The sequence below is a fragment of the Colletotrichum spaethianum genome (assembly GCF_022836535.1).
Source record: "Colletotrichum spaethianum MAFF 239500 DNA, contig47, whole genome shotgun sequence".
NCBI classification, from domain to species: domain Eukaryota; kingdom Fungi; phylum Ascomycota; class Sordariomycetes; order Glomerellales; family Glomerellaceae; genus Colletotrichum; species Colletotrichum spaethianum.
Window position 1 is genome coordinate 171,254 of NW_026054817.1, and position 14,388 is coordinate 185,641.

Below are 14,388 nucleotides of genomic sequence, written 5' to 3' on the forward strand. Positions count from 1 at the left end.
ACCAGCCGTACACATTTTAGACCTGCTGATTCAATCCAAGGGGGGTTGCTACGTTCCGGATCGCCGACTCATGGCCAGAAACATTTTAAGAAGCCTGGAACATGCTGACTTGATAAGGTTTAGCGCATCCTTCGTCCTTCTTGGCTCCGGCCTAACTCGTATAAGCTGTCGGGAGATAAGGGGTGCTGGAACCCCAATACTGTTGCATTATCTTTTTCATCTGATTATCAGTGCTGCTGGGAGAAGAGAGTTCGAAGGGCGCAAGCCCTTGCGTCCGTTCCTGTGCATCCCATTTGGACACGTTTACCGTACCCACCTCACGTTCAGGCGCTCGGTAATACACGATCGAGTCATTTCAAAACTGGATGCTGCAACCCAAGGAGAATGATGCCAGGACCTAGCTTGTCTGTTTGAACCTGCCATTGACCGAAAAGGCTCATCGCAACGGGCCGGTCTGCCCCATAAGAAGCGTGACTCCGGCCGCCACTGGTGTCGGAGAACGTCTTGCTTTCGTGGGTCAGTCCGGCCATTGTGGAGCACTCTCATCCATGATCCATCCCGTACGTTCGGGACCTTATCGTAACTATCACCACTGGGACTCTTTCGTTGTCTTCATTGACTGGATCCTCAAATCCTTTGGAAACGCCCGCACATGGGGCTGTTAGTCGTTGAAAGATTACATAAAGTTGATCCTACCGAAGATCGGACGAGGCACAGATAGCTTCCGCCATCAAAAGTCTGGAATGTTATCGGCGAACGCTATCACACGACCTTTGGCAATGCAGGAAGCTGACAATGTCGACGACGTGATAGGCTCCTCTCCCTGCTCGTGACCCCGCGCGGGCTCTCAAGCAAGCGGAAGATAGCGACGGCGGGACGTCGATCCCTCATTGCGCCATCCGTCTGGATATTTTCCACTCTATAGATCCTTGCCGTCGGCTACACCTTTACTTCCGAACTGTGATATGCTGCAGCGCGACAAACTTACTGCGCGGGAGCCGTCTCAAGCGATAACTTTAGCCGACTGATTGTGTTGCCGATGCGTGGGCATGACTCAAAACTGATTAAAGTAGCCGCGTCTCCTAGTCAATCATGTGCAGGTCACCTGCTCGTTCATCTGAGTATAACAGTGATGAACGTACCGGTCTTCTGAAGAAGAAGAAGACGACGACGACGGCGACAACGAACGAGGAACAGAAACATACAATGGGGGTTCTTTCGTCATTGCAGAGTCGTTTTTATACCAAGGCTCCCACTTCGCCCACTTCGAAAGGAACCAACCACGACGATGTTGCAATGTCCAGAGGTCCAGCGGACGTAGAATTGGGCGATAATAGGGATGATCGCGCCAATGATGACAATTGTGACTTCAAAAAGCCTACTGACACTGAATTAGTCGATTCTGGTGTCGATACGATTGAGGCAGTACAAACATTATGGGGCAGGAAAGGCAGATGGCTGGTGATAATTGGGTAAGTGGTAAATATCAAGATCAACCGGCCTGAAATATCTGTAGGAGTCGGATGCTAACTGTGATTGAAGCCTGGCCCTGGTCATGATCATCTAGTAAGTACGCTGCCAAATATTCGATTAATCCACTGCTGATCATGTGAACAGTGAGATTGATAATACTACTGTCTACATCTATAACAATTATGCGACGTCATCTTTCTCGGCACTCTCCAAACTGGCAACACTCTCCACCGCCACAGGAATTGTCTTTGCAGTCATCAAGCCGCCAATCGCCAAGTTGTCCAACGTCGTTGGGCGGGGTGAGACATACATCATAGCGATTTCATCCTATATCTTGGGGTACATTCTCATGGCATCGTCCAAAACTTTCAGTACATACGCGGCGGGGGCAATTTTCTATGTCGTCGGCCAGTCGGGCACTAATATCCTGAATGATATCGTTGTCGCCGATATCACCACCGCCCGTTGGCGTGGCTTCGCCATAAGCTTTCTCTTCTTCCCATTTCTAATAACGCCCTGGGCCGCGGGTTTCATAATAGATGACGTTGTCAAGCCTGGCGGTATTGGCTGGCGATGGGGCATTGGTATGTTCGCTATCCTAATGCCCTTCGGCTCAGCATTCATCGTCTCAACATTACTATACTATCAGAGAAAGGCAAAGAAATTGTGCCTCATACCAAGACAGAAGACAACACTTTACAGTTTCTGCTCACAAATCGACTTGGGCGGCTCTGCCCTTTTATGCGCAGGCTTTGCAATGGTTCTAATACCCCTGACTCTAGCAGCAAGCAGCCCCAGCAAATGGGAGACTCCATATATCATCGTCCTCATCGTTATAGGAGTTCTTGTTCTTGCAGCATTATCAGTATATGAGAGGTTTGCGGCAAAGTACCCAATCATGCCGCCGCGCTACTTCCGCAACAAAACCATTGCTCTTTGCCTTTTTCTCGTTGCCAGCGACTCAATCGGCTTTTCCTGCACACATACGTATCTCTACTCTTGGGCAACCGTAGCGCGCAACTTCACCGCTCGAGACGCAACGTTCTTCCAGTATACCCATGGCGTTATGCAGTGTGTGACAGGGATCATCGCCGGACTTGCCATGGCATACACGCGTCGGTACAAGTGGCTGCTCGTTTCAGGAGCAGTCATCCGCCTCATCGGTTACGGTGTCATGCTTCGGTTGCGAGGCGCCGATAACTCTGTCGCGGAGCTCTTCATCGTGCAATTAATTCAAGGCATGGGATCTGGATTCATGCAGTTGTCAGTTCTTGTACCTGCACAAGTCGTCGTGCCGCATCGTGAGATGCCTCAGATTACCGCTCTTGTAATCTGCTTCTCAGTCATTGGAAGCAGCATCGGTGGCTGTATTTCTGGTGCCATCTATACGAACACATTCAAGCCAGCGTTATATCAATACCTCGGAGCTGGGACCTCATCTCAACTAGTCAACTCCTTGTTTGACTCAATTGTTGGAACAGTCCCTGCATGGGGCACTCCACAGCGAACTGCCATCAACCACGCGGTATATTATGCCTTCCAACAACAGCAGATTTCGATCACTAATCCTATAATTGAACAGTTTACCGATGTGATGAAGTACATGGTTTACACTGCTGTCGGAGCATCGGCCCCTGGTGTTATTCTAGTCTGGTTCCTGCCGAATTTTGAGTTGCCGTAAGTTCTCCCTCAAATCTAGGCCTGCAATCTTTTCCATGCACCTTACTGATCATCTTTCAGTGATCGAAACAATATTGTTGAATCTTGAAAGGACTTGAGGAACACAATGCAAGGAATTTGGGCTTGGTACTAGAATGAATAAGAAAAACGATGCACAAAGGGCTACTTACTCGGTTTTAATCTTTTTGGGAGATGTTGAGAAACCAGAAAATCTCAATAGATTTAATCACAGATATGCAATGTCTCCTTGGCTTCGTAGTTGGCTAGCCTTGGCGGTGCCTTTGCGCTTACCGGTTGGTCATGGCTTCACTGACCTCGGTGCACATCTTGACTCCTTGATGTCCACAGAATAAATTACCATGTAGATCAGCCCTCGGACCAGAATGAGAGCTAAGTGATTCGACAGTATCATCGAAGAGTTGTGGGTTTGATAATTCAGAAGACGTAGTAACATACATGCGACATGATGGTTATGAAATTGTTGAACCAGTTCAGTTTCAAAGCTGGACGGACCACGTTGAACCTAGAAATCTCAGGAAATTGAGCGTTCATCCATAGGGTTAATACGACCTGCAGAGAGGCGTTCTAGAATATCATGTCTGGGCCATATCGATATCGTTCGGATGTTTATACTGCACGACCCCTTTCTGTGAAGTACTTGACGTATGCCAAGTCCACTTGGCCACGAACACGAGAAGCCACTAGTCTTTAAGGTTAACTGTAGATTAATCTTAAACTTCCTATGCTGCCCGTGCTTCATTTCCCAAGCTCTGAAAAAACAGCGTTGTTTGTTCCGGCCCTATCCTGTTGGTGAAACAATCTGGGCGAGAGTCCCGTTAGCGGCGCCACACCGGGTCCCAACTAGCAAACTTGCTCAGTAGGGAAAGCGCCGGGAACGTTGAATTTGACGCCACCCCGCATTATTCAGGTGTGCCCCCTGAGTCTGCTTCTGCTTGCAGCGCTCAGCACAGGGTGCTAAGACCCAGTAGACTTAGTCCTCGGATGGGGCTCATAAGGTCCGAGGTCTTCTAATAGGTAAACACTTGGCTCCAGTGGGAAAGGTGTTCCGGTATTTCGGGTCTACTCCCCGTCTTACTGTGCTTGGCTGCAGTAGTGAGATATACAACGTTTTCAAGATAAAAAGATCTGGCAAACTAGTCGGGATGCGAAAGGCATAATGGTCATCATGTGCAAAAGCATTCGCTCTACAGTCCCAAACGGCCAAACGAAACTCACGTGAAATCCATCCATATCCCTGGAAGACCAGTTAAATAGCTGTCCTGTGTTTTCATTTCCTGTTTCCATCACGAAGTATTGCACTGCTGAGAATAAAATGGTGATCTTGGTGCATGTCGGACGAGCGCATTGCTTGGGTCATCCCAAGCATTGCCGAGGCCGCCATCCGGAACTGTACTTCTTGTCTATCTTGGCTTTTGGCGTCTAGTTGAATCCACAGAATGGACATGCTTTCGTATATGTCTGTGAGGTGGCTGCATTTAGCGTCAAGTCTCCGTACCAAAAGTTCAGATTCCACTAATTGAGTGACTCGGGCTCCCAGCTATCAGATCGCAGCCCACCGCCAAGCTCGCCCTCGAGCCTTAACTAGTGAGCAAGCTGAGTTGAAGAGCGTGAATAACCATTAGCTCGGTCTAGGCGCTTCAATCTACACCACTGCATGGGTATCTAAGCTCGAGTTGGACTCGTCCAGATGCACATCTGTAATTCTTCATTGTTTGAGGGGAAGCATGCCATGCATTGGAAGGCTCAGTCATGAAGGCTGGGTTTCGGTATAAATAATCACTATTCTTCTCTCTTCGAGCTTTCTTCTCCTTTCATCATCACTCTTACTCTAACATCACAATCCCACTCTACCATCACTCGCTCTATATTCATCTTTCTCCACACCTTCCTAAGACAAACATAATCCGAACCCCAACTATCAAAATGCACATCCCTACCTTCGGTCAAGTTGCCACCATCGGCATGGCTTTCTTCGCTGTTGCTGCTCTGGCTGTCCCCATCGCTGAGCCTCTCGAGGCCGACCTCGTCGAGGCAAGTAACTAGATTCCAAGCACCCAGAAATACACCAGCTAATTGATATCTTACAGCGATCTGCTGACCTTGCCGTAAGCTCATCTTCTATTTACTTATTAATCTTAAGTTGTTGGTAATTTTTGAGAATTACGGCTGACATTTTCCCCAACAGACCCGTGGCGAGGGCATTTCGGTGAGTTCCATATCTAAGTGACAGCAAGTCGGTTTTAAGCTAAACAAATTTTCTCTAGGGTTTTACCAGTTCGGTCAATGCTCTCGAGCAGCGCAATAGCAAGAAGAAGTGTAAGCGGACCAACCAGAAGGGCAACTGCTCCGATTCCGACTCCGACAACGACAAAAAGAACAAGAAGAAGTGCAAGCGCAACAGCAAGGGCAATTGCTCTGACTCAGACGATGATAAGAAGAAGAAAAACAAGCAGTGCAAGCGTAACAGTAAGGGCAACTGCTCCGACTCCGATGACGACAAGAAGAACGGTGGCAAGAAGAACGATGACAAGAAGAACGATGACAAGGGCAACAAGGGAGTTTACTACCGCCGCGAAGTCGCCGCTGAGTTTGATCTCGAGTAAACGAGCGAACTGGGCCTCAGATCATCGTCAAGCCTTCTCTGAGACGTCTGCCTGCCGACTTCGAAATTGGTAACTAGTGCTCTGGCGACTATGATTTTGGGTGAGGCATGGGCTAGGTTTTCATTTCATGACGGTCCTTACCACTCGTGTTCGATTCCACTCCAGTTTTTGAAGTGGGCTAGCACCAGGCTCTCTATTTACCTGTAAAATATCGCAATTATATACTCTTGAGTGTATTTACTATACGTATCAATATCATGAGTATTGTACTTTCAAATAGCCGAAGCATGACGTTATTGTTTACCTATTTCGGGGTTGACCATATCCAAAAGAGGATCATGATATGTGCCCTATTGCAACATGACTAGGCTCCTTCGTAACCACAACTGCGACTGCTGTCACCTATAGCCGGAACCTTTTGATTGTGTCATATTCACACATTTTCTCCATTTAACCCGTAGAACCGGTAGTTCCGCTAGAAATGGGAACTTTCATCTTTTAGAAACCGGATCAATACCGCAAAGCATTTGCACCTAGTTCTACTTCCGCACTCAAACCTACATACTCATTTCTAAACCTAAATGTCAATCCTCTCTTTTCGGAACTTTCTATTTCTCTAACATCCTCCTTGCCCTATGGACACTTCGACGCTTCCCCTGGAACAGCCTTCTTTACCCGAAACCCCTCACTTAAAACAACCCAAGATCCAGTAATCACAACCTTCCTAAAAGCATTGGGGTCAGCATCGTTGCCAAACCCCTTTTCAAGCCAAATCTTCACGTTTTCCCAATCCAGAAAGCCCAAATTGGCCACCGACGACTCAGTCACTAGCTTTGTGAAAAGTTGGTGAAGAGGACCTCCTTGAGGCCACTTCAAAGGGGCTGTGTAAGGGTGTTTCCGTCTATCATAAAGCTCCTGCGTTATAAAAGGCTTGCCAGCCTCTCTGAGAATCCATTTCTCGACCAGCGCTTGGCGGGCTGAACTAAAGTTCTTCCACCACATGCTCGTTCCCGTTCCGTCTGTCTGGTCTTCTGCCTGATTGAATGCAATTTTAAGACTAGGCGGTAGACTGTTGACATATTCCGCCAGGTGATGGTCCAGAAAGGGAGGCCGAGCTTCAATACTATGTGCCATTTCCGTGCGGTCGCCCAAACACGTCAAGACCATATTAGCAAGCTGACCTCTAGTGTAGATGTACAATGATGAATGTAACGTGTGCCACTTCTCCCGCATATTCCTGAGGACTTCTGGTGACATCGCTTTGGCAACAACCGCTCTCATGTCAACTTGGCCATAAGTTTCTTGAACCCAAGAAGCGAACATGTCCCTGTGCGGTTGCCACTTCAAAGCGTTATCGGCTATGCCGATTTGCGTTGATGACGGGGATGTCTTTTCCCACTGGTGATCAAACATGCCAACTGTTTTGAACATGTTCCCGATGTCTTCGGCCATCTCTTTCTGCATACTCTGACGTACGCTGTTATTCTTGGTTAGAGGAGAGTTAGGCCATGCATAGTCCGGCTCCAGAAGAAAGTCTGGAAATAGGAATGGATATCCCGCGAAATGTTCATCAGCGCCTTCTCCTGTCAGGACAACCGGCACTCCATATTGCCGGGGCAATGTCGAGAGACAGAATTTGCCTACAGAGTTGAGATCGAAATGGTGGTGTTCAGTGTGGTAAACACAATCGACGAAATTTTTCGCTAATTCCTCTTCGTTCATATCCTTCTTGAGAATTTGTACTCCGAGCCAGTTTGCTGTACGCTCAGCAATATCTGAGATTGTAGGTGGTTAGTTGCTTTAACATAGTAGAACCTCTAATCTAAAGGAAGCTCTCAAAAACTTTGTGCTGGAAGAACATACCCGCCTCATTGAAGCCTGAGCCTTCGGGAAATTGAATGCTGAAGCAAGAGATGCGTTTCGTGGCGTCCTGGTTACCCAGCATGACTCCCTCTTCCCTCACAAGCTTGGTCACAATACCAGCAATGACCGAAGAATCAATACCACCCGACAAGTAGATCCCCACTGGCACGTCAGCACGAAGTCGAAGTCTCACAGCTTCAACCATCCGTTCTCTGACTTCTCGAACGATCTCATCTGTGGTTCTCGTCTCCACCTCATGCTACCTGACATCAGCAAAGTAAAGAATCTTGGCCGCCATCATTTACACACCTTGTCTTTATACTGAGGGTCCCAGTATTGATGGTGCCTAATTTCGCCGTCTCGAGAGACTTCCATCCAGGTTCCAGGATTCAATTTCCAAACGTCTTTGAACGTCGTGTTCTCAGCTTGGAAAGAAGCACCGCTGATGAGGCCTGGCACGTTCCACTCAGGGTTCCAGCCAAGCGGCAGAAGCCCTTTGATTTCTGAGGTCAGAAGCAAGTGCTTGTCTGCGCCATCTTTGTCACCAGTGATCGTCCAGAACATAGGTTTGATCCCGAAGCGATCCCTTGCTACAATTACCCGCCCGTCATTTTCATCAAATATGACAAATGAGAATTCGCCCCGCAGATGCTTGAGAAATTCCGGTGCCCCGTGAATCTTGTAGAGAGCAAGTAATACTTCACTGTCGCAGTGGCCCTTGAACTCATATCCATGATCCTGAATACAGCGTTCACGGATGGTGTCGTGATCATAAACCTCACCGTTAACAACTGCGTGGATGCTTTCGTCATCGCTATGCATGGGCTGAACACCATCAGATGTCAGATCGTTAATGGCAAGACGTCGATGCCCTAGACCTAAAAAATGTACATGTCAGATACATGGATGCCTCCCCTCAAAATTTGCTTACCAATGCTCCCATCCTCACTAATCCAGATGCCCTCGGCGTCTGGGCCTCTGTGAGCGATGGTTGCTAGGCTCTCCACTAGTTGCTTATGTAGAGCGACGTACTTTTGTGAGCTGTTCTGCCTCTGACTCGGGAGACTGGATTGTTCGTTCACCGCGTTAAGGCGGCTCCCTCTTTGGAGACTAATGATGGCCGTAATTCCGCACATATTAGAGTCTTGCGAGCTCGATCTGGAAAATAAAAGATGAGAATTCGAAGCCGCCGGATGAATGGTAGCCGTTACAGTTGATAAGTATGTTCTCGATATCGATGTTACAAGCTGTGCGTACTGGGCTTCCGGCAGCTTCGGTGCGGGCAGTTTTAGAGTTTGAGGCAATTTTGTCAAAAGACGACGGGCGATTGACACGTAAGTCCTGAAATCTGGGAAATCAACAACAGGGGGCAGAGTACCCTCGTTTGGTCACATTGGGGTTGTGTAGCATCTATGAATGAAAACCATGCTCGACCTGGCCTGGAAGGTTTCAGGGAAGATTCCAAACTCTATTGCAGCTCAGGTCCGTTCTTGAGACAACCGAGCGGCAGCGGCCCGCCTCGTTGAGCAAGAGTTGGTAAGTTTCACCGCAGCATCCGCTCGAGTCAAATAACTCAATTGCGGCGGTAGGTGGGTTGAAACAGGATGGTAAGGGAGCTTCCAAAAATTTAAACTTCACAGGGGCCAGACCACAGACCTATAGCTGGCTGTGCTTTATGCGACAATTTACAGCACCGTTCTTCCATATGCTCTCAGATGCAACGACCGTGACAATTGCTCTGCAGAGTATACAACTCTCTGATATCGACCCAGCGACGTTGGGAAGCTTCATTGCCGGGCTAGGTATCGGATGAAGACCGCTTTGGGGACTCATGGCCACCAAGTATATGAGATTACACAGCTAGACGGTGACCTAAGGACTAATCGATCGGAACTACAAATCCTTGGTGTCTTGTCTACGTTTTTGACAGACTTTCCGCACTAATTAGTCTGCCGCAGATGATGGTGTTGAGATTGGAAATCACTAAAGCGATCAATCTGTTACCGACATTGATATTGTTTCATTTTGCTCCGTAACTATCCCACATTGTATACTTACTGGCTTACCAATTCGATTACTGTGACACCATGAGGTCAGAGGTTTTTATTTGGTAGGTGCTTTTAACCTATGATGCTTCTTGGGGGTCTCTTAATCTAGCCCGGGAGTCCTCAACTATATATCTCGAGTTGGTAACGACGGGTCAACATCTAACTTAGTTTGGTTTGTGTTTGTAACCGAAGAATTTCCTAACGGAAACCGCAGAGCCTCAAACCCTCCACCGGCTAGATGAGCTTGTTATATTGGTGAGTGGCGATTCCTATCGAAATTGCCCGCACCTTCACTCCCTAGTGTGGTCGGCTACAGTAAGGAATCTAGATTTTGAGGGAGTTGGAGGGAGTTATCTAAACCAGTCGGAAGATTTTTGATACAGCCATATGTCTTTGTGTTTGACTGCGAAGTTATCGAATGCTTCAGAGTGAATGGAATCATTTTGCGTGCTTCGTTACCGAGAATTGGCCACATTTGGACTATCATATTAAAGCTACTTTGAACCCCTAGTAATCAACCTCCATCGCACAAAGCTCTTGAGAGCTATTGTATGCAGCAAGACATTTCGCACTTCCGGAATGAGGTATACATGTCACCATTTCCAATGACACCTCTTACGAGTATAAAGACCACGCTAAACTAACTTCCCCCGCCACCTGGGGTTGCCGGTGTTGTAAGTCCATCAGGAACGCTTGCTTCCGTATATGGTGGAGGCATCTCTGCCCTCCCCGATGCCGACCAGCGTTGCCGTCTAGAACCTATTTGTGGCCGGTCAGGACTCACCAGTGTAGGCGGTGCAAGTTCTACCTTTGGGGGCATAGGAGCTTGAGCCCCTCGTTCCGTCAGCATCTGAACGAGTTCCGGCTTTTGGACCAGGCGTGCCAACGTAAGTGGCTTAATATTCCCCATCTTGTTGACGTCCGCGCCGAAAGTAAGCAGTGTTTGCACCAAAGTATGGTTTTCTGATTGCAGAGCCTCAATGAGGGGCGTTCTGCCCTTGTTATCAGCCGCATTTGCGTCGGCGCCGTGTGTCAAGAGGAGCTTCGCATCCTCAAGCCTTCCCTGGTTGATGGCATAAAGAAGGAACGTATCGTCCTTGATCTTCTTGTTTGGGTTCCCGCCGTGCGTAAGAAATGTTCGAAGAAGCTCAGTGTTTCCCAGCGTGATGACCAGGCTCATGATGGATTCTCCCCAATTGTCAACCTCGTTGGGGTTCGCACCTCTTTGGAGAAGTGAGCGAACAAGGTCCACCTTGATGGCATCCTCCATGTCTTTGCTTTGCAACATTGTCCAGAGAACACCCTTGCCCATTAGGCCCGTGGTGTTCGGATCGGCACCCCTGACTAGAAGCATTTTGACGAGCTCGTATTTCTTCTTGTGCAACGCGGAGATTATCATGGTGCTGCCAGTCAGATCCATCACATTAGGGTCCGCACCATGCTCCAGGAGGAAAGAGACGATGTCCATGCGGTTTTGCCCCAAAGCCATATGGAGTGCTGGTTGGCCAGTGATGTCACGGGCGTTCATGTCGGCGCCGAACTCCTGCAGAAGCTTCATGTGTGGAAGGCTCCCAGCCTGAACAGCGTGGATGAAAATAGTGCGTCCACTGATAGCGCTAGTGTTAGCATCGCATCCCCGGTCCAAGAAAAGCCTGATGATGTCCAGTTTGTCACTGTTGGCAACCTCGATGAAGAATGGCTGTCCGGACCAGGAACGCTCCTTGATATCTGCCCCGTTGTTCATGAGCAACTCGGCGATGGGCACAAAGCCACATTCTGCGGCGTGAAACAGAGGCGGCTTCTTCTTGCCGCTAAAAGAGTCTTTGCTCGATCGATCGGCTCCAGCTTTGATGAGGAAACCAACAGCTTCGATTTGATTAGCACGAATGGCACAAATAAGCGGTGTATACCCTTCGTCGTTCTGGCCATTGATGTTGACTCCTTGCGAGACGAAGCCCTTGAGATGTCCCACGTCACCGCTCTTGGCAGCTTGGCACATGGCGATTACCATCGGCTCTGGCCTGGCTCGTAAGCCGGCTGTCATTGCCTTGAAAGAGCTCGAAATTGACGAGAAGAATTGGCCGGTTGCTTTGCTCTTGCCCTTGCTGGGTTTGTCTGAGGCATAGTCTGGTAGTGGTGCATCCGTCGGAGTTTCCTCCGACTCTTCTGCGATTCCTGCGCTGCTAATTTCCAAGCTGCTGGGTTCTTCCGTGGCTTGAAGAATGTCGCTGCGAGTGAGGACGATCTGTGATGTTTCCACAGCCGTTTCCAACAATCGGTGTCCGTCCGGTGCCGAGAGCCTTGAGTCCTGCTGAACGACCGTGGGCCTCAATAGCTTCAGCAACTTATTTACACATAAGATTAGCTCGTTTCAAACTCACATCTGAACCACTTGAATGTACTGTGTGAAGAGACGGGTATTCGCCATATGATAGCTCTCAAATTGTAAGATCACGTCGGCATTGAGTCCCGTCACATTTCCCGGGTCGAGTCTGCGAATTTGCTTGTCTACGACTGCCGCTGCGTCTGCGCAAGGCTGCACAGAGATGACTAGGGCATTTCGCAGACCAGGCGAGATAGCTGATGCGCCATCGAGATACTTCCGGAGTCGTTCCGCAGTGTCTCTGAACTGGTCGAGCTTGGCTGAGAATGATATTAGATGCTGGGCTGCAATGCTCCCAGGATTAATGGCTTTGAGCAAGCTGTCCAGCTCGGCTGACGTAGAGACTGCTCGATGGGAGATGTCGTCACAGTTCGACGTTATCGCGGCGGAGGAGAAGCCCACCATTGTCAAAAGGAACAGATTTCCCTGAACGTTAATGGAGTTGTCGATGGATTATTTGGATGAGCCCCACGTTTTGCTAATGCCCTCGGCAGTAAGCCCGCTCGTTTGCGATGATTTATGGTTAAATGAGGAAACAAGGGTACCCAACCCCGCTGACATCCGGTCGCGCGGTGGGATGATGAAATGACCAGGAGACGCCAAGCTGTGGTTGGGAGGCACCGCATTCGTGCTAGGCAGGCATCCTGCGCCCCGTTCTCGCGGCTCAGCCGCAGGAGTTGGCTGACCAGAGGCCCCAAGAGTTATTGGCTAGCGTCGTAGGGACGCGCGTTCGGAACACGACACCCGCATGTTGCTGTGGCTGGGTAAGGCTGACAAGAGGCCTCTTGCTTAATAAAAAGAGGTTCTGCTGGTCTAGTCAAGGGTTTTGGATTGTTTCTGGGTGTGTGTTATGGAGGCATGAGCCGCTCTTGCAAGACACACATATGACAAGTCTAACCACACTGCAGGGCTGGTTCGGGTCAGAATAGTTACTAGGCTTTCTGACTAAATTGAAACCCCAAAGTTTGTGCAGAATATCTTCTGATATTTCATACACTGCAAAGGATTCGTGACGGAATGTGACGGTTCAAAATCCGTTATTCTCTGCGTGTGACACATTACGATTTAGTGGACTTGCGTCATGACTTTGGCGGTTCCGAGGCTGCTAATGCTGAGTGTTCAGAGTAAGTATCTGCTCCGATTCGAGGCGGACTTCATATTAAACAGTAAAAAGAATACAGGAAGGCTCATCACAGTCGACGAGGAGTAGGTTTGGGAGCGCTCAAGTGCGGTGTCTTGTGTTTGGCATTCTTAAATTTGGCTAGCAGCGTGCATGTCAAGAAACAGTCTCTATGGCTCAGTCGGTAGAGCGTTGGTCTCATATTACTCATCAATATGACCCGGCTACAAGCTCGGGATATCCAAAGGTCGCAAGTTCGAGCCTTGCTAGGGACATTCATTTTGTTTTTGCATTCTGTCGGATTGAAATGTGAAGCCGTGCGGTCAACACCAATTATCCCATAATTTCAAAGCTCCGGATATTTTAGGTCATTTTTCAACAATCCACATGAAGACCGGTGATAACAATGTTGAGGTATGAGAAGATAATGTGAGATATCGCTGATCTTGAGCAAAACATGAAGTCTTATGCAACATGTTGGCAGTGATGCCCAGAACGTCTACAGTTAGGTAGGTAATATTACAAAATTTATAGAATATCATTATGCTGAAGAGCTGTTTCGCCAAGGGACCTCCGTTATCTAGCCGAATTTCTTGTCTTCGCTGACCCATTCGGATCCTGATGAAGGCCCCGAGTACCTTGGCGGCGGTAATTCTACCCGCGATATTTGCAGTGCATCGTCGATCTGCCTGGGCATTCCGTGATGGGTGGGTTCCAGTTGTGTCGGCTGCAGAGACAAGTGTGCCGGTGTGGATTGAATCGATCGTGAGGGCGGCTGCACTGGTTGTGCATGGCCGACGGGCGTTGAGTCCGCCTCGACGGCTTGGGTTTCGTCTCCGGGGAGTTCGAAGACGGGAGTATATGTGTTGTTCGATGGATGCGAAGGGTGAGGAGCGGGAACACCCGCAGGAACCGCATGTGCGTTCCAACTTGCGTTTTGCAACGGAGGTGACTCGTGTCCTCTTGACGCGTTCGTGGGAAATTGAGAGACAGGCGAAACTCCCCATGTTCCCGTAGTTCCGTCCGCGTTGGCTACTGGCGATGGCCAAGCTCCTGCGGCTTGGTCGTACTGGTTCGGGGAGTTGTTCTGCCAATACTGAGGACTTTGTTGTCCATGTTGCTGTTGCTGTTGGTAGCCCCATGCAGTAGTACCTGCTGCCATCTGCACCGTATTTGCCGTGTCAGGTCTTAGACCGT

At 48.9% G+C, this 14,388-nt stretch overlaps 3 protein-coding genes and 1 non-coding gene across 4 annotated transcripts; 3 read left to right on the top strand and 1 right to left on the bottom strand.

The window, feature by feature from the left end:
- Positions 1-2,371: 2,371 nt before the first annotated feature.
- On the top strand, positions 2,372-3,154 carry ColSpa_11514 (siderophore iron transporter 3; the record flags this gene model as incomplete). The annotated part of the gene is made up of 1 exon (XM_049277726.1): positions 2,372-3,154. One exon carries the CDS (start codon positions 2,372-2,374, stop codon positions 3,152-3,154), a length of 783 nt encoding a protein of 260 aa, XP_049133683.1.
- A 1,943-nt stretch (positions 3,155-5,097) lies between these two features.
- On the top strand, positions 5,098-5,777 carry ColSpa_11515 (uncharacterized protein; the record flags this gene model as incomplete). The annotated part of the gene is made up of 4 exons (XM_049277727.1): positions 5,098-5,209; positions 5,233-5,279; positions 5,360-5,380; positions 5,439-5,777. The coding sequence occupies 4 exons, from the start codon at positions 5,098-5,100 to the stop codon at positions 5,775-5,777; spliced, it is 519 nt and encodes a 172-aa protein (XP_049133684.1).
- A 4,594-nt stretch (positions 5,778-10,371) lies between these two features.
- Positions 10,372-12,476, bottom strand: ColSpa_11516 (putative arabinan endo-1,5-alpha-L-arabinosidase A; the record flags this gene model as incomplete). The annotated part of the gene is made up of 3 exons (XM_049277728.1): positions 10,372-10,440; positions 10,473-12,015; positions 12,070-12,476. The coding sequence occupies 3 exons, from the start codon at positions 12,474-12,476 to the stop codon at positions 10,372-10,374; spliced, it is 2,019 nt and encodes a 672-aa protein (XP_049133685.1).
- Positions 12,477-13,357: 881 nt separating this feature from the next.
- ColSpa_tRNA_301 lies at positions 13,358-13,466 on the top strand. Its single transcript has 2 exons — positions 13,358-13,394; positions 13,431-13,466. It is a non-coding gene; the product is annotated as a tRNA-Met (tRNA).
- The last annotated feature ends 922 nt before the right edge of the window (positions 13,467-14,388 follow it).